At 38.7% G+C, this 24,129-nt stretch overlaps 1 protein-coding gene and 1 pseudogene across 11 annotated transcripts in view; one reads left to right on the top strand and one right to left on the bottom strand.

Moving 5' to 3' along the window:
* LOC138160691 (anionic trypsin-like) overlaps positions 1 to 24,129 on the top strand; it is a 64,739-nt gene that overhangs the window by 18,214 nt on the left and 22,396 nt on the right. For 3 of the 11 annotated variants that reach the window (XM_069087409.1, XM_069087416.1, XM_069087408.1), the window contains exon 2: positions 17,880 to 18,069. The exons of the other annotated variants lie outside the window; for them this stretch is intronic. In XM_069087409.1, coding sequence (XP_068943510.1) covers positions 18,024 to 18,069 — 46 coding nt within the window. In that variant the 5' untranslated portion in view covers positions 17,880 to 18,023. The remainder of the gene's footprint in view (positions 1 to 17,879; positions 18,070 to 24,129) is intronic. 11 annotated transcript variants of the gene reach the window in all.
* On the bottom strand, positions 13,909 to 20,729 carry LOC138160692 (cationic trypsin-3-like; annotated as a pseudogene).

Below are 24,129 nucleotides of genomic sequence, written 5' to 3'. Positions count from 1 at the left end.
CACCTCTGTTATGTGAGAAAATTTTCCTCATTCTGCTTTCTCTTCTCCCTTCTCCCAGTGCATCCTTTTTCTCACTCTGAACATCTTTTTTTGCAAATTATTCCAACATAATTGACTAACATCCATGTCTTCTTTCTATGTAAAACTCCTTTTAACTACCTTCATAATAATAAAGTTTTTAGGAATTACTTCCTATATAGGACTGTAAACAATTTAATTTTATTGACTCTTATAATTACTCTTTCACTTTACATTTTTATGCTTCTTTTGAGTCTTGTGTTTAAATATCAAAATTGCCATTAAGCTCTCTCCTTTTCATCAGGAATGCTTGGAAGTCTTCTCTTTCATTAAATGTCCATTTCCCCCCTGAAGGATTATTGAATTTGATTCTTTAAAAAATTCTGGTCTGTATTATCAAAAGGATGGTGAGTGAACATCTAGATTGTAAAGTTCCCTAAATAAAAGACTGGAAAGTTTGTCTTTTATCCTCTAGGATAAAAAAAAAGAAATTTTTTTAAAAGATTAAAAAATCCTACCTAGTTACCAAAGGTTTTTGTGCAAGAAAAGGACTTTTTCAAGCCTATGTCTTAGAAGCATTATTTCAGATGTTTTTCAAAGTATATATCCTAGTGGGGGAGAACTAACAAAAAGGCAGGCCAGTAAGGAACTATAACAATTAACCAGTCACTCAACAAGCATTTATTAGGTGCACAGGAAACTGTGCTAGATACCGGAGATACAAGGACAAAGGTGATGCAACCGTTTCCCTCAAGGGGCTTACATTCTTTCATGGGAGACAAAAGGTGCACACACACATAAATAGGAGGTATTTTTTTTTGGGGGGGGAGGATATTTGGATCCACATGAGCCATGATTAGTGGTAGTATGAGTAGAGAAGACACAGAGCTGAGAGGGCTTGTGGTGATAGAATTGATAGGTCTTGGCAACTGTGTAGAGGACAGGATAGAAGGAGGAATCCAAGATGTATCTGAGGTATTTAGCTTAGTGACTTGATGGGTGGTGGTGATGTCATCAAAAGACAAGGTAATTGAAAGGAGTGATACATGTAGAAGAGAAGATAAATAGTTTGGGGTACATTTAATTTCAGGTGTTTTTAGTTGAGGGGGATTGAGAGAAGTGAAAGTTTGTAAACAGCTATATATGAGGAATGTAAAAGAAAAATAACAAATCATGAGTAAAAATTTTCCTGTGTAACAGTGAGAGCCCAGTTAAAGATAAATAGCATGAATTTTAGGTGAACCCAGTATCTCAATCTGGCTCACAGGGGAAGAAGAGGGAATAAAGCTTTAGTTCCCTCGAGGAATGCATTGTAGTACCTAGATCATTCAAGAAGAAGGACCAGCCAACAGCCTCCTCACCCTAAACATGGTAATCCCATTGGATTTGTTTACAAGAATGAGGGAGTGAGTCAACAAACAAATGATTACCATCTTTACAACTAATTGGTTTAAGATGGGAAGAGGGGTATGACAAGGCTGTGTATTGTTACCTTATTTATTTAATTTATATGCAGAATATATCATGGGAATTGCCAGGCTGGGCAAATCAAAAGCCAGAATTAAGGTTGTCAGGAGAAATATCAACAATCTCAGATATGCTGATGAGGTTGAAAGAGAAGAGTGTAAAAACTGGCTTGAAGCTTAACATAAGAAGCAAACAAACAAACAAAAACCAAAACAAAACCCAAGATGTTGGTTACTGATCCTGTCACTTCCTGGCAAACAGAGGGAGAAGAAATGGAAGCAGTGTGAGATTTTATATTCTTGGGCTCAAAGATCACTGCAGACAGTGACTACAGCCATGAAATTTAAAAATGCTTGCTCCTTGTAAGGAAAACTAGGGCAAAACTGGATAGCATACTAAAAAACAAAGATATCAGCTTGCTGACAAAGGTCCTTATAGTCAAAGTGATTTTTTTCCCAGTAGCAATGTATGGCTATGAGAGTTGGAGTGTAAGTAAAGCTGAGTACCATAGAGTCAATGCTTTTGAATTATGGTGCTCTAGAAGACTTTTGAGAGTCCCTTGGACAGCAAGGAGATCAAATCAGTCAATACTAAGAGAAATTAATTCAGGTTATTCACTGGAAGGTCAAATACCCAAACTGAAGCTTAAATACTTAGGCAATGTAATTTGAAGCTAGGATTCAATGGAAAAGACCCTCATGTTAGGAAGGTTTGAAGATAAAAGGAAAAGTGGACAGCCGAGGATGAAATGGATAATGTCATGGGAATAATGAACATGAACTTGGATAAACTTTGAGAGATTGTGGAGAATAGAAGGGCCTGGAATGCTATGATCCATGGAATCACAAAGATTTGAACATAACTGAGCAACAACAAAAAATCTTTTAAGTACTAACTACTGGGGTTACAAAGAAAGGAAAAAACTGTCCTTCCCAATAATCTAATGGAAAAGACATCATGCAAATAATTATGTACAAACAAAATAAATACAAGTTAAATTGAGGTAATTGAGGTAAATTAAATTGGAGGTAATCTCAGAGGAAAGACACTGTTAGCTTTAGGGACAACTGGGAAAGGTTTCTTGCATAAGGTGGGGTTTTAGCAGAGACTTGAAGGAATTCAGGGAAACCAGGAGCTTTCTAGACATGGAGGACAATCAGTGAAAATGCTTAGTCAAGAAACTGTCTTAATTCCAAAGGACTCGTGATGGAAAAGGCTATCCATATGCAGAGAAAGAAGTGATGAAGTCTGAATAAAAATTGAAACATACTATTTTCAGTTTGTTTTTTTCATGTTTTTTTTTTCCTTTTGGTCCGTTTCATCTTTCACATCATGACTATTCACGAAAATGTGTTTTTCGTGAATATATATATATATATATAATTGCTTGCCATTTTAAGGAGGGGGAAAATTTGGAACTCAGAATTTTTTTTTTCCAGTCTGTGGTGTTATCTTTATTTTTTTGTTGTTGGTCATTATTTATTTATTTATTTATTTATTTATTTATTTATTTTATTTGTTTCCTTTTAGTTTCCAGGATTCAATTCCACAATTCCTTGAGTTTCACATTTTGTCCCCCTCCCTCCCCTCCCCGCCATGGCGGCATATAGTCAAGCATAGGATCTGTAAATACTTTCACATTATACATTAGTCAGGTTATAAGGACGGATTGTACCAGCTGGAATGAAAAATGGTAAAGAGGACATAAAACCAAATAAGAGAAAGAAAAAGATCAGGTATTTTGCTTCCACCTGGATATAAACTTAGTTCTTTCTAGTTCTTTCTCTGGATGCACATATTTCTCTCCATCATGAGTCTTTTGGGATTGACTTATATCACTGCATGCTGAGTAGAGTCCAGTCTATCAAAGTTGGTCATCACACATACATTGTGTCTGTAATTGTGTACAAATTTCTCCTGGTTCTACTCTTCTCACTCAGCATCAGTTCTTTTAAGCCTCTCCAGGTAAATATGAAGACCATCTGCTCCTTGTTTCTTATAGCACAATAGTATTCCATAACATGCATATATCACAACTTGTTCAGCCATTCCCCAATTGATGGGCACCCCCTTAATTTCCAATTTTTGCCACCATAAAAAGAGCTGCTATAAACATTTTTGTACATATGGGTCTTTCTCCCATTTCTATGATCTCTTTGGGATATAACCCTAGGAGTGGTATTGCTGGGTCAAAGGGTATGAAAGTATTTATAGCCCTTTGGGCATAATTCCAGATTGCTCTCCAGAAAGGCTGGATCAGTTCACAACTCAACCAGCAATGCATTAGTGTTCCAATTTGCCCACATCCTCTTCAGGATTTGTCATTTTCCTGTTTTGTCATCTTAGCCAATCTGACTGGTGAGATGTGCTACCTCAGAGTTGTTTTGATTTGCATTTCTCTAATCAATAGTGAATTAGAGCATTTCTTCATGTGCTTATAGATAGCTTTAATTTCTTTCTCTGAAAACTGCCTGTTCATATCTTTTGACCATTTATCAATTGGGGAATGACTTGTATTCTTATAACTCAATTTTATGTATATTTTAGAAATGAGTCCTTTGTCAGAGACATAGGTTGTAAAGATTCTTTCCCAATTTCCCACCTCCCTCTTAATCTTGGTTACATTGGCTTTATCTGTACAGAAGCTTTTCAATTTCATGTAGTCAAAATTATCCATTTTACATTTTATAATGTTCTCTAATTCTTGTTTAGTCATAAAGTCTTTCCCTCTCCACAAGTCTGATAGGTAAACTATTCCATGTTTTAGGAGACTGCTTACAGTATCAACCTTTATACCTAGATCATATACTCATTTAGACTTGATTTTGATATATGGTGTTAGATAATGGTCTATGCCCAGTTTCTGCCATACTATATTCCAGTTTACCCAGCAGTTTTTGTCAAATAGTGAGTTTTTATCCCAAAAACCAGGGTCTGGGGGTTTATCGAACCAAGTCATTGACTTCTGAATCTCATGTACCTAATCTATTCCATTGATCCACTCCTCTATTCCTCAGCCAGTATCAAGTAGTTTTGATGAATGCTGCTTTATAATACAGATTGAAATCTGGTATAGCTAGTCCACCTTCCCTAGCATTTCTTTTCATTAATTCCCTTGATATTCTGGACCATTTATTCTTCCAAATGAATTTTGTTACATAAAGTAGGTTTTTGGTAAATTAATTGGTATAGCATTAAATATATAATTTAATTTAGGTAAAATTGTCATTTTTATTATATTAGCTTGACCCAGCCACGAGCAATTGATATTTTTCCAATTAGTTAGATCTGACTTTATTTGTGTGAAAAGTGTTTTGTAGTTATGGTCATATAGGTCCTGGGTTTGTTTTGGCAGGTAGATTCCCAAATATTTTATAATGTCTACAGTAACTTTAAATGGGATTTCTCTTTCTATCTCTTGCTGTTGAATTTCATGGGAAATATATAGGAATGCCAAGGATTTATGTGGGTTTATTTTATATCCTGCAACTTTGCCAAATTTATTTATTGTCTCAAGTAGTTTTTTACTTGATTCTCTAGGATTCCCTAACTATATCATCATATCATCTGCAAAGAGTGATAGCTTGGTCTCTTCTTTGCCTAATTTGATTCCTTTGATTTCTTTTTCTTCTCTAATTGCTACTGCTAACATTTCTAGTACCAGATTGAATAAGAGGGGTGATAGTGGACACCCTTGTTTCACCCCTGATCTTATGGGAAATGCTTCTAGCTTCTCCCCATTACATATAATACTTGCTGATGGCTTTAAATAGATGCTACCTATTATTTTAAGGAAGGCTCCATTTATTCCAATACTTTCTAATGTTTTTAATAGGAATGGATGTTATATTTCGTCAAAACCCTTTTCTGCATCTATTGAGATGATCATATGGTTTCTGCTAGTTTTATTGTTGATATGATCAATTATACTGATGGTTTTCCTAATATTAAACCATCCTTGCATTCCTGGAATAAATCCTACCTGATCAAAGTGTATTATTCTTGAGATAAGTTCCTGTAGTCTTTTTGCTAATATTTTATTTAGAATTTTTGTATCTATATTCATGAGGGAGATCGGTCTATAATTTTCTTTCTCTGTTTTATCTCTTCCTGATTTAGGTATCAGTACCATATTTGTGTCATAAAAAGAATTTAGTAGGACTCCTTCATTAATTTCTCAGTGAATTTCTTCACTAATAACTCAGAATTTTTTTTAAAAAATGAATGTCAAAAAATGTCTTTACATGTAATTGGAAAAATAAAATTCTATTTAAAAAAATACTTTCTTGAGGGAGGACCAGCAAGGAAGTAGGTGTTACTGTACTATAGACTATGTGGAGTGGAGTGAAATGTAAGGAATTTGGAGAGATAGGAAGGGGCTAGGTTCTAAAGAACTTCAGAAAGAAAAGCAGAGAATTTTATATTTGACCCTGGAGGTAATAGGGTGCTACTAAGAGTGAGCAGAAATCACTGGAAGGTAAACTTCTTAAATTTAAACATCTGCCCTACTGGGGGAAGCTGTAAGGATATGATTAACAATAACAAAATGCTAGAAGCCAACAATTCACTCTCTTCCTAGCCATGTCCAGAAAGCTCAAAGATGGCAGAGCAGATGACTTATATGGTTATAAGCACTGCTAGACCTTCAAAGGAACTACAAGGAGGAAGTTCTGTAGGAAGAGTTCTGGATGTAGAGATTGGGGTAAGCATTAAGAAGCTTAGGCCTTTACTTCCAGAGAATAGCTAATATCTGGTATTGCAGTCACCTCACGTTGATCATTCCAGAGTCAACATTTTTGAGCTGGAAGGTACTTCAGAGGTCGTCTTATTTAGATGAAATATGATTCCCCTTATTTAAGATGTGAGGAAATTGAGGCCGCAGCTAAGTGCCTAGGCCAAGGTCATACAAAGTAATAGTAAAGTGCAGAAACAGCATCTGAAACTAGATAAATTACTCAAAATTCAGTATTCTGTATATTGCATCATGCAGTTTCACTAGAGACAGTTGTAAATAATTTGGCAACTAAGATACATGTTAATGGATTGGAGGAAAATGTCCATGTGATTGCCACCATGAACCATTTGTCCCAGATACATGTCAGGAAGCCAGACTACACCCCATTCTCATGGAGAAGAGGTGAGGAGGGGCCTTAAAAGGAAGGATATCAGAATAGCTATAACACAGGAACCTCAGGGTAGCAAGGGGAAGCTGGTGGGTTACATCCAGATCAATTGACCAGAGTCTCTAGTAGTGTACTGAAATGACACGTAGTTGGACCATTTAAGCAGGAGAAAGGACCATCGCTATTCCCATGGGATTACAAACCTGACCCTACCCCTGCTCTTTTTGGGGACAGAACTGGCTTATGTTTAAAGAGAGAAAATGAATCCAAGCTAGGTTTTCAGGTATGAGTGTGGCATGATGGATATTCCACAAATATGTTCCTTAAAAAGGTGTTTCCATGTATTCTGCAAGTATATTTAAAATGGGGGGATATGCCAATTGGGATATATTTGTGGTTTACTCCTTTCCTCAGGCATTTGGACCATTCAGGCTTTTCTTGATGTATTCCTTCTACTTTCTCCCCTATAGTCTAGGGGGGCTGTTAGCATGTTATATTGATGATGATGACAACGATGATGATGAAGATGATGATGATGATGATAGTGATGGTGGTAGTTATTGATGCTGTTGTAAGATTTTGGATCGACGCTTATCCGGGATATTGCAGAGGGCATTTTGTGAAAGAAAAAAGATTAGTTTCTATTCTTAATTGCCTTCCATCTCCACAAGGGGGAAGTAGCAGCTTCTGAACTGTTTCCTTGCCAATCACTTCTGATTTTGGAGAGCTTAGATATAATTAGAGTGGCCATATTTCCTTTCTCAGGAAACCTGATATCAAGATAAATACATTTCTAACAAGGCTTTGTAAAAAGAACATCTTTTGCCAAACTTTGCATATTAATTTTTTACTCATAAAATAAGAAAGTTCCAACCAGAAAGTGGAAAAATAGCTAAATGTGAAAGCAGAGGACCTGGGTGCAAATTCCGCTGCTGTCACTCTCTGTGTCTTTAGGTGAATCATTTCACTTCTCTGGGAGTTACTTCTTCATGTGTAGATAGGGTTTGAATCTACCACCCCTAAGGCCCCTTTCAGCTCTGTCACCATGAATTTATGATTGTAGCCGATGTGATCCCAAGTTACTGAAGGGTTCTTTTTCATTTTGTTTGTTTTGAGGATCAAAAAGACCAAGGCATGTTTGTTGGCAGCTGGGGAAGAACCATTGAATAAAAACTGAATATGAGAGAATGAGAGGCATGATCTGAAAGGAAAATTCACAGGGGAGAATGGAGGGCATAGGATCAAGGGCAAAGGGACTGGATTATTTTTGCTAAGAGAAGGACAAACTCTTTGTCACAGACTGGAGCAAAGGAAAAGACAATGGTACATCATGTAGGAGCTGAGGACTAGGAGGGGGGCCATACTTATTGGGTATCCAGAGGGATAAACTTGGTCTAGGCTAGAACACAAATTGATTGGACTCCAGAGGTCCAGGGTTTTGCCTCGCCTGCTGAATTAGAGGCATGGGTGCTCAGTATGGCAGGGCATTATGGTTCCAATCCAGACTTGTGTTTAATGAATAGATGTCTTGAGTCATGACCTAGGACAACTTTGAGAAAGTCTATACTAGGAGAAGGAAGAACAGGGATATTCTACCTGTGATGCTGATTTTAGAGGCTGTATAGTATTCTGATCCTATGACCTGCCATGAAATCACATCATTTGAATTCTTTTGATAACTATTTTACCTTATGATTCTAGGACTTCAGGACAGTTTTCTTTGACAATCTCTTGGAGGATGTTGTCCAGGCTGCTTTTTTCATCATGGCTTTCTGGTAGACCAATAATTCTTAGGTTATGTCTCCTGCATCTGTTCTCCAGGTCAGTTGTTTTTCCAGTGAGATATTTTACACTTTCTTCTAATTTTTCAATCTTCATGTTTTGCTTGATAGATTCTTGGTGCATCATAGGCTCCTGAGCTTCCATTTGACTGATTCTAATTTTTAGTGAATTATTTTCTTTGGTTAGTTTTTCAAGGTCCTTTTTTAGGGAGGTATTTTTCTCCAGTAGTGCACAAATTTTACTTTTTAAGGATTTATTTTCTTCAGTGAGATTTTTTTTTCCAATTTGGTCACTGTAGATTTAAATTTATCTTTTACCTCTCTAATTTGGCTTTTAAAATCTTTCTTGAGCTCCTCCAAGAATGCTTTTTGGGCTTGAGACCAATTCATATTTCCTTCTGTGGTCTCAGGTATGAATATAGAGTCCATGTTGTCCTCTGTATTTGGTTGTTCTTGCTCCGTATAATAAGCTCAGATTGATTTTCTTGCCTTTCCTTTCTCAGCTTCCTTCTTTCCCATTGTGATTTCCTATTTCCTGATTTCTCTGGCTGGGAGCTAAGGTCCTGGCTGTTGACTTTGTGTGCTGTAGCCTCTGGGTGTCTAGACTGAGCCCAAGGCCAGGATTCTCAGTATTTCCCCTGAGTTACCCTGAGGCTCACAGAATAACCTAGAGGAGGGGTGGTCTAGCTGTTTCAGATTTCCACCTCTGTGCCCCTGGGCTACAGCTCAGGCAGGCTCAGCAGCTAGTGGCTGGCAGCACTGGTGTATACAGATTCCTCTGGTGGTGCTAAGATCCACCTGGGCTTGTGTTGTTAGAGCTTGCTGGCTCCAACACCCTGGGCTTTGGGAGCTTTTGCTGGTCAGTTGAGTTAGGGCTTGTTGGGACCCCTCCCTCCCTTCACTTCAGACTCCTTATTTCCTCAGTCATACCCTTTCTCAGTGACTCCTAAGCCTGAGGCTATTCCCACTATTTCAGGATTTTACTCTGGGTGGGACATTTATCTCTGGGTTTTCTGGGTCAGGGAGAGGGAATCAACTAGAGCAACTAGAGTTTACTTTGCCATCTTGGCTTCTGGAAAATCAGGTAGGCGATTTTTAATTTTCCAGGCTGTGGGCTGATAGCCCCAGGAGAAGCTACTCTCTTTGCTGTGGGCACTGCACTTTCTCTTACCCAGCTCCAAAGGATCCTCCATCCTGAGGTGAGACCACAGTGAGACTGCAGTGAATCGCCCTTGGGGTGGGTGAGTCTGCTGGCTGGGGCTCCTTCTCACTCAGCTGTAATATGCTCTCTGGTCCTCACTGGTGCAACCCCTCATGTGCTCTGCGTTTCCCCTGCCCAGATCTACATGGGCACTTTCCTGGGCTGGTAATCTGCCACGCTCTGTTTCCCAGTGGATTCTGTTCCCATCTCCCAGTGGATTCTTTCTGAAATCACATCATTTGAGAAAGAGAAATATAAGATCTCTTAAAAATACTGCAAATAAATGACACTTTATTGCTGTGCTTTTTTTTTAGTAGTCTTTATATGGGGAAAAAATAGAGTGCTACTCCACAACTGGTCATGACATGGCCAGTGTTTCTGTTACTAGACCCAGAGTCATTTAGGGTGCTGTTGGTCTTTGGGTTAGGGACTCAAAGAAAAATGAGACTCTGTTAAGAAGGCATGATGGAAATATCTATCTACAAGAGGTCAATGATGGTCTCAGAGCATAATTGTTAGATCAGCTTTTGAACCCATGTTTTTGATGGGGAAGAGGAAAGACCATTTCTCTCATTGGTTCAGGAAAGTATACTCCTACATTAATAGAGCTAGGCAATTAATGCTTTCTTTTAAACTGGGTTCATAAGGTTGGGGCTAAGACATCCCCTAGATTACTTCATCACAACCAATGTAAAGTAAAATCTAAAAGGCAGGTTTATGGTATCATTATAGGAGATGAGCATCTCTATGAATCTATTGAATTCATGTAAACAGTTGGAAAATACAGTGTTATTTAAATGTTAGAAAACTCACAGCAAGGAAAGTTGTAACATTTCCCTGCCTGGGGCTTCCAGGGTAGTGTGCCTGTTAAATCCCCAGAAGGGGAAAAAGAGAAATAGGGGAAGAAAGAGGATAAAAGGAATGAATGCATGAAAAAGCTTTTATTAAGCACTTACTGTGTGCCAAGAACTGTGTAAATACTGGGGATACAAAAATAAAGAGGATACAATTACATAGCAATCCATCTTGAGGGTGATAGCATCTATGTGGATATTCCCACCAGTGTTTTAGGTTGCAACCCATTCACAGCTCTGAATGATTCTTCTCCGTGTTTTTCCAATAAATCTTCCTCAAAGGCTCTACCACTGGTAATCTTCCTTTCTTAGCTTGTGGGTATGAGCTCAGCATTCGGATCATCTATCTACTTTTTCTCAGCCTTGCTATATGACTGGACAATCTCTTTTTCTGATCTTACATTTCCAGAATGATCTCCTTTGTGACACTTTATGAATCCTAGTGTCCATTGTGTATCCCTTTGGATCATTTGCAATTTTGATTCATCAGATACGCTGGTGATTGTCCTGTTATTGATTATGAGACTAGATCATTTTACAACACCTGCAAAAATCTATTTCATTTTGTGTTTGTTTGTTGTCCTTCTTTCATGTCGATTAATTAATGTCCCTAGGGTGAGCTGGCTTAGTAGAATCTCATGCCAAATTTTCAGCAAACTCATTTTCCTCCCCACCACTTTTTTTTTCAGTAAGGTGTTACTTCTTGGAATCTTCTATCATAAACCTCTAGCCATGTCATGTTTTACAAGGAATTTATTTCTCTCAGTGTTTCCCTTGGCTTCCCTATCTCACAGCTAGCCGTAGATATTAAATGCTGACTGAAATGATTTCTCATCTTTTTTGGTCTCTTCATTGTGATGACTACATTATATTGTTTAATCATCTAAAAGAAATATATTTATATATAAATATATTTATATTATGTTATATATAAAAGTCAATATATTTACCTTTGCGCATTTCCAATCATTTCTCATTTAATAGTCTTTTGCTTATTTAAATGTCTTACTTGGAACTAACCTTATTTTTAAATTCTTCTCTTTTTGGTCCTTCTAAGTGAGTGAGGAGGGGAATGGTAGGTGTGACAGAATTTTCCTCTGTCCATCAGTGTTTTGACTAAATGTAATAATCCAGGAGAGCAAGTTCTGAAGAGAAAGCTGGTTGAAACAGCAAGGAGGCAGGATTTAAGACTTAGCAGTTAAAAGCAGATGAAAGACGCGTAGCTAGAATCATGGCCAGTTCTAGGGTAGCTAGATAGCTGGAGATAATACCAGGCCTGGAGTCAGAATGACCTGAGTTCAAACCCTGCCTCAAATACCTACTAGGAAGAAAGTCACTTGAGCTCTGTTTGCCTCTGTTTCCTCATCTGTAAAATAAGGATGATAAGAGCACATACCTCCCAGGGTTGTTATTTCCATCATTCAAATGAGATAACAATTGTAAAGTACATAGTACAATGCCTGGCACATAGTATACATAACATAAATGTTAGCTAATATTCTTCTTTTAACATATCAGGCTCATGGATAAAGGCAGAATGTAGTCACTATGAATATATTAGAACTAACAGGTGTTGCTTGGAGGCAACAAAGAGGAGGATTGATGGCCTCTTACAGTTTTGGAAGGTTTTTCCTTTTAATTCTTAAAATTGAGTGCTCCTGAAACTTAGCAGGGATCTGATATCACTAACCTATTGGCTTGGGATCAATATAAACTTATTTTAATTTTATTATTATTATTATTTTGCTTTTTGGAGGGCAATTGGTGTTGACTTGCCTAAGGTCACACGGCTAGGTTTTTTTTTTTTTTTGGTGCTAAGTGTCTGAGGCTGGATTTGAACTCAGGTCCTCCTGACTCCAGGGCCAGTGCTCTATTCAATGCACCATCCAGCCACCCCATAAATTTATTTTTAAAAAAATCCATATTTGGTATAATCAATATGGATAAATAGGTATCAATTAATCAATGAGCATTTATTAAGAACCTACTACTATTCTAGGCTCTGGACCTAGACAAAAGTCCTTGCATTCAAGGAACTTGTAGTCTATCATGGGAGAAAAAATGCATATATATGTGTGTATACACACATACAGGTATATATACACATACACATGCATATACATACAAGTATATATATATATATATATGGGGGAAGTTACTAGCAACTTCGGGGGGGGGCAGGAAAGGTTTGATGTAGAAGGTGGTGCTTACTATGGGTTTTGAAATAAACTAGGGATTCCAAGAGTCAGAGGTGAGAATGATATACATTGCAGTCAATGCAAAGGAACAGATATAGGAGATAAAATTTCATGTATTAAGAATAATAAGAAGACTAGTATGGCTGGACCATAAATTAACTGAAAAGGAATTATGGGCAATAAGCCTAGAAAGACAATTTGAAGTCAGATTATAAAGAACTTTGAATGCCAAACAGAAGAGTTTATATTTGGTCCTAGAGATGATAAGGAACAATTGGAGTTCATTGATAGGATAGAGTCATGGTCCTACTTGAGCGTTAGGAAAATCACTGAGTGAAGGATGGGTAATAGTTGGGATAATAGATAGGAGTGGGGGAAAATTTAAGGTAGGGGAAACAATTAAGAGTCTATTTCAGTAGTCAAAGTGAAAGCTAATAAGGGCCTTAACCAGAGAGATGACCATGTGATGAGAATACAAAGGGATTGACGTGAATGATTTTGTGGATATAAAATGAACGAAATCTGGCAACTGATTGTATTCTTGGGGTAAGAATCGAAGTGTTAAGAATGATATCAAGTTTGAGAACTTGGGAGATGGGAAGGATGGGGGTGCCCTTGATAGAAGTAGGGACATTTGGAGGAGGGGTATTTTGGCTTTGTTGAGTTTGAAATATCAGTAGGATTTTTGAGAAGGTAGAATCTTTCTCTTTGGAGATCTCTAAGAATTTAAGAAATTTACTTATAATTGGGGTTTGACACATGACCAGATGACCTAAGATGAAGTCACCCTATTAGAGTAAAGGAGGCCATCTTCCTTATAGTCAAGTGTAGGAAAAAGAAGCAGACAGTGCTCAGTCTGGTAGTTTTAAGGATTCAGACAGTTCTGGCTATGTTGCTAATGGAAAATAGTTTCTTTCCACCACAAAGTAGGCCAGCATAGATCAGAAGCAGATCTCCCAGTACCTTATACATGGGTGATTCCATATTAGGTGATCTGGTTATGTGCTAAACCATTTTTTTACATTGCGCTCTGGGTTTGAAGGCAATATAAGTGACATGGCCTCTCTAAGGTGGCTACTTGCCCTCTGGCAGTATTGCATTGCCACAAACCTGGCCTGAAGAAGTCATTTTTATTTAAACAGAGAGTAGGGGAAAACAACAAAAAAAAGATGCAAGCAATAAATGAGTCATCACTTTTTTGGCTTGATGGTCCAAGTCAGAGCTTAGATGGAGGTAGAAAGAGAAGGGTTCCAGAGACTTCAACAGTTGTCTCCTCAATCCAGTCAATTGCAGACCTTGCTGTATACACCAGGCTTGTTCTTTACAGCACAGCCAAAACCCCAGGAGACAAAACCTTAAGTTCTCCATTGCAGACCAGAGGGCCTCCTGAGTCTCCTTGAGAAGAAAGAACTTGGATGAATGAGGAGCATATGGAAGGAAGACAAGGGATTGCTGTTTCTACATTAGTCTAAAGGTTGGAAGAGACTTTGGAGATCTTCTAGTCCATTCTAGATCTTCTAACCTTTTTTTTTTTTTTATGAACATCTTTGGCAATCTGCTAAAGCATATTGACCTCTTCTCAGAATAAAGTTTTTCAAATGAAATTCATAGCATTATAAAGGATACCAATTACATTGAAATCTCTCTCTCTCTATTTATACATGCATATATATATATATATATATATATATACATACACATACACACACAAGTATGTAGACATTGGGTTAAGAACCTCAGTTCTAGCCAAATTCTCTTCTTGATGCACCATACAGATTCTCACAGCTACTTTTTTGCTTCCATTACCACCAACCTTCCCTACCTCTGCACCCTATTTTTCTTTTCTTATGTTCAATTTCACCAAATAGGAATCAAGGACCTTGGGATAAAGACGCAAAGTGTATTTGGATATCTCTGCCGATGATAAGCTTTCCTTCACTAATGGGTCATTCTTTAGGAATGGAGCAAAGGCTCAGTGACCATCTTGGTGGAGATATTGTGGAGGAAATTATTTATTACATGTTTGACTAAATGGACTTTGAGGAATCTTCCCACATAGATATTAGGTGATTCTGTTGAATATTAGCCTTCTTTCATCCCAATTTGGGACTATTCTAGGGAGCAAAGGTCTGAGCAGGGGAAAACTCCTAAATCTTTCTACTTTCAGAGATCTGGATGGTTATTGCCTTCTTTTTCTACCCCCATTCATAGACAGGCTCTTCCCAGGTACCTGGCAGGCATCTTTGCCTCCTTCTAGGAGGCCAACGCAGACCATGTTTCCTCTAACTTTTCTAGGGTAGGAGGCTTGTCATTCAGCATCAGACAGAAGGGGGGCACTGAAACATTGTAGCAGATTGGGGTAGTCAACTGTGAAGAAAATGAGGGAGGGTGGAGAAAGGATGGTTAATAAAGCAGGGTGGAAAGATTGGCTAGAGGACTAAATTCTGAGATCAGGGAAGACAGGAAGATACTGACAGAGTTTTAATCCAGGAAAAAGAAGAGCATTTGCAATTTTTCTTCTCTAGACTCATAAGCAAGCTATACCTTTCTTATGAAACTTCTCCTATACCTCCTTATTCTCTAGTTAATTCTTTTATTTCTGGGTGTGGTGCTAAGTATATGAGCCCAGATTTGATCCCCAGGTCACCCTGACACTGGAGCTGGTGCACTTACTTGCTGAGCCACCTGGCCTCCCCTAAGCAATTGGGGTTAAGTAACTTGTTCAAGGTTACACGGCCAGGTGTTTCTGGGTGGGTGTGTTAAGTGTCCAAGCTGGGATTCGATCCCCAGGTCATCCCGACACTGGAGCCGGTGCTCTTACTCACTGTACTACCTGGCCACCCCTCTCTAGTTAATTCTATACTTGTCTTCATCTTCCTCACACAAAGCAGATACTTAGAGAATGTTTGCTTGACCAAAAGAAGCTAAATTGAAGGTTATGGTGAGATAGGAAAAACTATGTTATTCTAATAGTATTGTTAAAGTATTCATGATTTTGTAAAAAAAAAAAATGAGGTAGACTTATAGAAAGAGACCTCTAACTGGAAGTGGTATTTGGGCACAGGTAGCTGCATATAGAGAGAAGTGGTAGAGAAAGTGTGAATGGTAATTGAAGTCCAGGTTTTTCTGGTATTTAGGTCATACTAGTGGTAGAGGGCTAGTTTAACCAGTTGAACTTGGTAAGAGGCAAAGTGAGGAGCAGGAAAGTCAAAACTGGAAAAAGAAGTCAGTTACTTCTTGGCACTGGAGGAAGCACCAGAAATATAAATGAAAGACTTTGAGAGTAGGAAAGGACCTTCAATTTCATCTAGTCAAACCCTTTCATTTTACAAATGTGGAAACAGAGGCCCAGAGAGAGAGCTTGAGAAGGTTCCTAAAGTCAACAGCTTTAAAGTATAGGAACTGGGGGTCAGATCTAGGTCATCTGACTCCTTGGCCCATGAGACTTGTCACTGACCTTTGAAAATGACCCTGTCCTTTAGAGTTGTCTGAATAGGGCTTAGGTTAGGCTGAGATATTAGTCAGAGGGAAAGGTGTGTAGCTTCATAGAAAGCAGGGGTTCTTAATATTTATTATATCCTGGATTCTGTTATGGGAATGGGAATCTGAAGATCTTCCCTGCCCCTGGGCCCTTTAATAGGCTTAAGTAACTCTGAGAACCTTCCTTGATTTGAAAATATACTCTGTCCCCTAATAGGCTGAATGTGGTCGAGAGGCTTGTTTTTCAGGAATGCCTACACCTTGTTGCTTTGTGATTAGGCAGTGGGTCAAGAGGGTTGTGACATTCTCTGATCCAGAAGGCTATATATACCCTGATGCGAGGTTTTGGTTTGGTGCTCACTTTGAGAAGAGTTGTGTGATTTGACCAAACGAGACCCTGGTCAGCTGTTGAGCCCCATGGCTTTGAAAACCCAGATTTTGGTGCTTCCCTCTCTGGTAACTGACTAGGTAAGGATGTAATGGTCAGACAGCTGGAAGCCTGTCTGCTGATCTGTTTCTCTGTCTGTTTGTAACTTCTGCTTGTAACTTTGTATTTTCTATAGTTTGGGGTGCTGACCTTTTCCCCTGAACTAGGTAAATGACATATGTTTGATTAAAGCAAGATTGTTAACCCATTTTGAGTTACTTTCCTTTAGAAAACCAGATCTAAGAACCTGTGTTGGCAGCCACCCTGGGTATGCTAAGGTGCTTGCTGCTACAGAGCTGTCTGACAGTCTGGTGAAATCTATGGGCCCTTTCTCAGAATAATGTTTTTTAAATTCATATATCAAAATACTTAGTGTTAGAAAGTGAATGAATTATGTGGAAATGGTATTAAATTGTTAGAAAAAAGTTCAAGGACCCCAAGTTAAGAATCCCTGATCTAAGGGGAGAGTTAACCTCACCTTTGCTCAGGGAATAGTCTTGGCTATAAACCTAGAGTTGGGTCAGGGATAAGAACAGGATTCCAGAAATATGGTGAAATAATGTTGAACTAGAGAATACTTCCATCTTTTTTTTTTAAATTTGTCATTACATTGTTTGATTTTGCCCTGTCCTTTTTATTTATTAAGCTAATAAGTAACTCAACCATGGTTGAGTTAAAGGAAGCAAAATCTTTCAGTAGCTGGTCCAGAAAATCAGGAGGATCATTCAATATCATTTGGGGGCTTTAAGTAGGTTGGCGGCAGTTGGGAAAAGAAAAGGAAGAAGCCCTTCAGAATAAGGGCTTTGCAGTTACAATGTGGACATTCCAGTGTCCTAGGGCCAATCCAGAGATTTAGTGAGTGCTAAAGGATGTGTCACTATTGTGGAGGGAATTCTGATTTTTATAATAATCACTATGACATGAGTAATGAATATACTAATAGATTAGATTTTGTGGAATTGCCTTTTCCAGCTTGTGAGTCAGACTCACAGTGCAGCTTGACCTGATCAATCAGACCTTGACAAGGCTCACAATCACTGGCATCTTTCTGTCTGCATACCTGAAGTAAGAAGAATCAAATACCTTAGAACCTGTTCCTGTCACAAAACTCTTGTTTTGTACTTTAGGGGAGGTGGTCACAACCCCCAAAGACTTGACTCCATAATTGTATGGGGGAACCACATGGGAAACCACTAAATGATTGTTTGCAGTCCACCTTCTCTCTCCTTTCCTAGTTGTGATTTAGGTATATAACCTGTGTTTTCACTTGAACTAAGAGAACATTCCTTAGTTCATTAGACTAATTGATTACTGGCACTCCCAACTCTAGGCTTGCTTTGTGCGGCACTGAGCATTATGGGGTTAGAGACTAGCTCAGTAAAAATCCTGTTAACGCTGTAGAGAATAAGAAGAAAGAAGAAGCTGACCTGAAGAGCTAGTAGAAGAGGAGGAGGAGGCAAGATAATAATATCTAATGTATCTATACCACTTTAAGGTTCACCTCACAGCAACCATGGGAGGTAGGTGCTGTTATTATTGTTATTTTTGGAGGGCAATTGGGTTTAAGTGACATACCCAAAGTCACACGGCTAGTGTGTCAAGTGTCTGAGGCTGGATTTGAACTCAGATCCTCCTGACTCCAGGGCTGGTGCTCTACTCACTGTGCAACCTCGCCGCCCCAGTAGGTGCTATTATTGTCCCCTTTTACAGATGAGGAAAGTTAGACTGAACAAGCTAGGGTGACTTGCCTTATTGGCTACTTTACTAGCTAGTAAGTTTACTTACAAGCCACCTTATTAGCTACATAGTTAGTAACTATCAGAGGCAGCATTTGAATTCTTGGCTTCTTGATATCACCTAGATGACAATGTAACTCACCACCATGGCTCAAGGTATTACCCCAACTAGAGATAAGACATCTTGTGCCTGTGGAGGCACAGGAGTGGGGCAAGGCGATGGGAGCAACTTGTCTATGGAGAATGGAAGGTGTTTCCAGCTTAATGAGCATAATGTCATTGTCCATGGTCTCCCTGTTGAAGCCTGGATGCAGGATGACTTTCAATGCATGGATAGACAGATTGTTTCCTTCAATGAATCGATGTCATTCTCTCCCATTCTCACTTGGAAGCGCTGGCTGGAAAGGAAAATCTTGCTCAATAACAGAATAACTAGATATTCTATCTAGAGTTTTGGAGTCAACTAATCATGAATCAATCATAGAACATTTCAAGATAGAAAATCAAGCGTAAGGGGAAGGTGGGAATGTGTGTATGTGTGATGTGGTGCCTCCCTGTCTTAGTCTTAAAGAGTGGTAGAGGAGAGGGAGATAGCAATTAAAAGATGTCTTTTACCCAGTGCTGATGGGTTACCTACAAGGAACCAAAACCCATTAAGCTTACTTTATCACCTGGCCTGATTTTCTTACCACCTTCCCTCCCACCCTCTACCTGTTTATTCTAGCTGGCTCTGCAGAAAAAGAGGGTAAGTTCTCAGAATTTCTTTCCAATTTTGCACAACTTTCTCCCTAAGCTCTTTAACATCTAAACCCCTAAATAAGGAAATGTACAATGGAAATATAACATCCCTTTTCTGTACATTGATCCAGGCTATGGTAGCATGTGCATCATGAACATTTTCTTTGAGAAAGTAATCTGCATGTTCCAGGGATGGAAAACACCAAATGGCATCATAAGAACTCAAAGTTTCTGGCAGGAAACAATTGGTTAGGGGTTGATCATATCCTGTCACTTACAAGCAATAGCTGTGAGCAGCAGACAGAACCCATTCTTTATTGGTGAGGGAGCCACCACAGATATGGTAGCCAACATTCAGGGACACCTGGTAGGAGAGAGAGTTCTTCTTACAAGGATCACTTCCAACAATCTTGTCATCATCTTCATCATCAGAGGGGAAAACAACTTGGGAGGAAATGGAACAAGCAAATAAATTAGCAATGTTAAAGACTTGACCACTAGTGATGATTTCTGCGATTAAGCATCCACAGGTTACTTCTAATTCTGAATTACATGTCTCCATGCTTACTTGAATTGTAACGATTATTAACAACAAAATTGCTTTACTCTTCCTTATCCTTATTGATCTTATCAATCATTTAATATCATAGAAGGAAACAGGCAGGAGGGGTGTGGGGCTGAACTCTGAGTCATTTCTGAGATTGTGTTCACTAATGAGAACAGTGGTAATAGTAATACTGAGCAGGGTAGAGAGAGATAGTCAGAGTACTAATTCATTGTCAATGGAAACTGTCTTTGTCTCTCTGACTCTCACATCTTTTCAGAACTTACAGAAGAGAAAATCTGACCAAAACTTCAGGCATGTGTCTGGACTCACTTGAAAGAATAGTCACAAATACCCCCTCATTTGGTCAGGTTTTCAAAATCTTGAAAGCTCCCTCTGTCAATCAGGTGTCTCCCATAGAGACACCCTTTGGTGTCTTCAGCCCTTTTGTCAGGTAATGTCGGCATAGCATCAAGACAAAGTAACTGAATGAATGAATAAATAAATAGATAAACAAATAAATAAAACAATAAATTAAATAACAAACAACAAAAACCAATTGAGTCCTATTCTATTTTTTTTTCTCAACCTTCTTCCTTCCTCCCTCTTTTGGAGGTCAGATTGTGAAAAAAAACTTCTTTGATCTTACCTCAGACAGAACAAACTCCAAGCAAGATGCCCTCTCTGTCCCTCTTTTCCTGTCCCTTCTCTATTCAGGCTCTCTCTCTCTGTTTGCTGACATTTATTTTTTTGTCCATCTCATTTTTTCCCTAAATCTGGTCAAGCTTACTTCCCTCCTGGCTTCTTACTCCTCCCTCAGACCCCCTTCCCCAAGTTTCCATTTCTACTTTCTCTGATTTTCATTTCTTTGGCTAGATGTTCAGGCAAGCAAAGAAACCATGTGGTGCATATGAGAGAAGACAGATTTTAAATGAAAAATAGAAAGGTGAAATCTATACAAGGTACCAGGGAAGGGTTGTTAGGTGAGAAGGAGGGGATGTATAAAGGGAGACGTGGAAAGATAGAGGCCCTGGAAAGGGAAGAGACAGAAAGCCTGAGAGAGAGGAAGAAGTTCTGAAGGAGTGAGAATGACAGGGGCATGAAGGGATGAGTGGATCTTACCAGCTACTCCCACAAAGGCTAAGGTCAACAGGGACTTCATAGCCGCAGAGGTATAATTGACTGTTGTTAGAAGCCCCTATTTTACATCTCCCCAGATGAAAGAAGCTGGTGTGTGGAAAAGGGAAGGTCATTTCTCTCCTGTAGTACACCCATCTGCCAACTTTCTTTTTCCCCCCGAGGTCTTGCATCAGCATTTGAAACATAGTGACTTTAGAGACTGATGACTAGCCGATAATCAAGAAGGATTTGTAGACATAAAGAATGCCTGGTCCCATTAAGGACTCCTGGTATAGAATGACTGGCCTCCCAGAATAGGTCAATAGGCTCCCATAAAGGTCAATCAGGAATTTCTCTGTTGACTTCTACTCTTCACAGCTAGGATTAGAGTGATAGTGGTAAAGGAAGAGAAGGAAGCAGTAGTTGAATAAGGTTCAAGTAGTTCCATTCTATGTATTGACATCTTGGAGGTTTATTCAGCCTATTATTAGAAAGTTCTCTAAGAATCAAATGAAGGAACAGGGCTAGTATAAGCAAATGATTCCTTCACTTGGGGATCTTGGACACTTAAGAAGTTATCCTGTATATGAAGCTGAGCAGGAAGTCCCTTCTCCCAGACTACATTCTAGATCTTCAGAAAATAAGCACAGTAACATGAAGCAGGGTTTACAAAACAGTCTGGTTCCAGTGTCTCAGCTTATCCTCCTAAGTTTTGATATCCTGGTCCCTTGAACACACTTTTGGGAATTCAGAGATGTTCCACAGGACAACCAAATCAGTCAAGTTATATTAAAAGCAAAAGACCTGTATTTGGCTTTTTTAAAAATTTGGCTTGTTTTTAACATGCACATATAAAAGTACTTAATTTGAAACACCCAGGAAAGTTAAACCAAGGAAAGTGGGGAAAGAGAATAGAGGAAAAAGATATATTAGGATCACAGTCACCCAAAAGATAAGGATACAACTATATCTCCAGAAGGGGAGGGTACATCCTTGAGTTGGCCAAAAAAGTGAATCCATACCTTGAATGAGATAATATTGGAACCGTGGCAAAAAGAGGAAAGGGGTGGATGATCATATGACAGGCTCCATCTGGACCTAGTATTCAGGTTATGCCAGGCTCTTGCCACCCTTTCTAATTCCATGAGGGCACACCTGGGCATTCCCACACAACAGAACTATTCGGGGATGCAGAAGAGGGCCAAGTGTTTTTTTTTTTTTTTTTTTAAGCAATCGGGGTTAAGTAACTTGCTCAAGGTTACACGGCCAGTTATTTCTGGGTGTGGTGCTGAGTGTCTGAGCCCGGGATTCAGTCTCCAGGTCATCCTGACACTGGGGCCGGTGCTCTTACTCGCTGTGCTACCTGGCCACCCCAGGCCAAGTGTTTTATAAGGATGACAAGGTCTTGCTCCGTCACTTGTGATTGGTTTCCTATTGCCAATGTCATAGACAGGTAGGTGTCAATTAGGAAACCGGATGTTTTCAGTGTAACAGATTCCTGATAAAATATTGGGGGGGGGGCTGGAGGGGGCAGGGATTAGGATAGGTAAATGTTCTAAGAAGGCGCAGGGCTGGGCTTTCCAGGTGGGAGAAGGTGAATGTTTGGAGCCTATCAAAGTAGAGACAAGCTATTAAAAGAAAGACTAACCTCTCCCGCAAAACCCAAAGAACTAAGAATAGATTTTTTGGGGGGACTACTAAATCTAGATATCTGGGTGCCAGGAAAGAATGAGTTTTTTGGATGGGTAACTAATATGTCTAGCTATACCAAGCCCTTTCTCCCAAGTAGAAGATGGGAAATATAAACAACACTAGAATGATGGGTGACTCTATGGCTACAGACCCTGACACCCCCCCCCAAAATATAATAATAATAACTTCTATATTTATCCTTAGTTCACCTACCCATGATTGCCAAATTAAATAACCAATTTCATCGCAAAGGATCTGTTTATGTTAGTTTGTTGCATTTGTAAAAGTCTCTAACTCTATTATGTATAAAACCTCACGGACCCTGACTTCTAAGATGTTCTGAGTTGGTCTATATAGTATTCATAGAGCTGATTGCCTGGGTTTTGATTGTGTGTATGACTGTATTTATATTCCTTAAAATCTAAAACTGTACAAAATCAGAGACCATAAAAAACATTGTCTTCATTATCACTATCATTTAGACTAAGAAAATTATCCCAAAATTGGTTAACAAAATTTTAAATTCATCATAATTTAAAAGATGGGGAAAGAACTGAATGAACTACATGCCACGGTGTGTTTTCATATGGAAAACTTCCAGAAGTTGTGGTTGTGAATTGCTGTAACTGATATACGAAAGGTTGCAGAGAATAGGAATTGTTTTGCAGGACTGGAGAGAAAGAAGTTTTGTTGTGATTTTAGCAAAGAGGAAGAAGGCATATTCTTTAAGTGACAGACTAGTGAAGCTTCAGGATTACTAAACAGATGGTTTGTAAAAGCAGTGATCATTATGAGTTTGCAAAAGTTACCAATATGGAATCATGCCAGACCTAATTCATCTATTCTTTTGACAGATTGCTTGACTGGCAAGTTAGAGGAATGTTATAAATATATCAATTCTGTATTTCAACAAGATCTTTGATGAATTCTTTTATTATACCTTTGTGAACAAGTGTACTAGTCTGACTAAGCCAGTAATGTCCTAACTACCAATCCAACATTCAGTCTTACAAGTGTACAGTCTGCTATCAATAAGAATTGTTCTTTGCCCTTGATGTTCAGTTAGACAAGTCAAGTCATAACCCTCATCATGTCATCGGTCCTCTTTAAGAGCACAGGACAAACAACAATAACAATTTAGGGTATCCAGGGACCCACCATCTCAGGAGAAGTAACACAAGGATTTAGCCAAAAGTATATATTTTTTTTGGAGAGTGCACGAGTTGCTGATTATTGAAATCCTTTAGTTGCCTTTTTTTTCGATAAAAAAAGTCTAAGATTTTCCCCTCAAGTCTTATACCTTGAAATTGATCTCTCATTTGCCTCAAAATTGTATAGCCATTAGAATGAACCACCTCTGCATGTACTTGGTTTAGTTCAGTTTCTCTTCTAACATTTTTTCTTTTCAGTCCTACTTCCACTCTTTCATGTAGGACAACTGAGACTGTGATGTTTGAGTTTAAATATTGTGATTCCACTAATTTTGATGGTGAAAAGAATTTGTGCTCTCTCTGTCTCTCTCTGTCTCTGTCTCTCTCTCTCTCTGTCTCTGTCTCTCTCTCCCACTCTCTCCCTTCTTCTTTCCATTCCGTCCTTCTTTATTTTCTTCCTTTCTCCCCCCTCTCATATACATCTTACAATCTATAAAAATCTTTATAGATGTTTTCCATTTAAGAAATGTTTGCTGCCCTCCACTCTAATCCTTAGGATTATTATGCTCAATTGAATCATTTAACAAACTCTCTCTCTCT

The sequence above is a fragment of the Petaurus breviceps genome, unplaced genomic scaffold, assembly GCF_028583685.1.
Source record: "Petaurus breviceps papuanus isolate PSGF00001 unplaced genomic scaffold, PetGlider_PUasm1.0 181, whole genome shotgun sequence".
Taxonomy (NCBI): Eukaryota; Metazoa; Chordata; class Mammalia; order Diprotodontia; family Petauridae; genus Petaurus; species Petaurus breviceps.
Note: the sequence above shows the minus strand (reverse complement) of the source record. Positions and strands in the feature narration are given on the sequence as shown.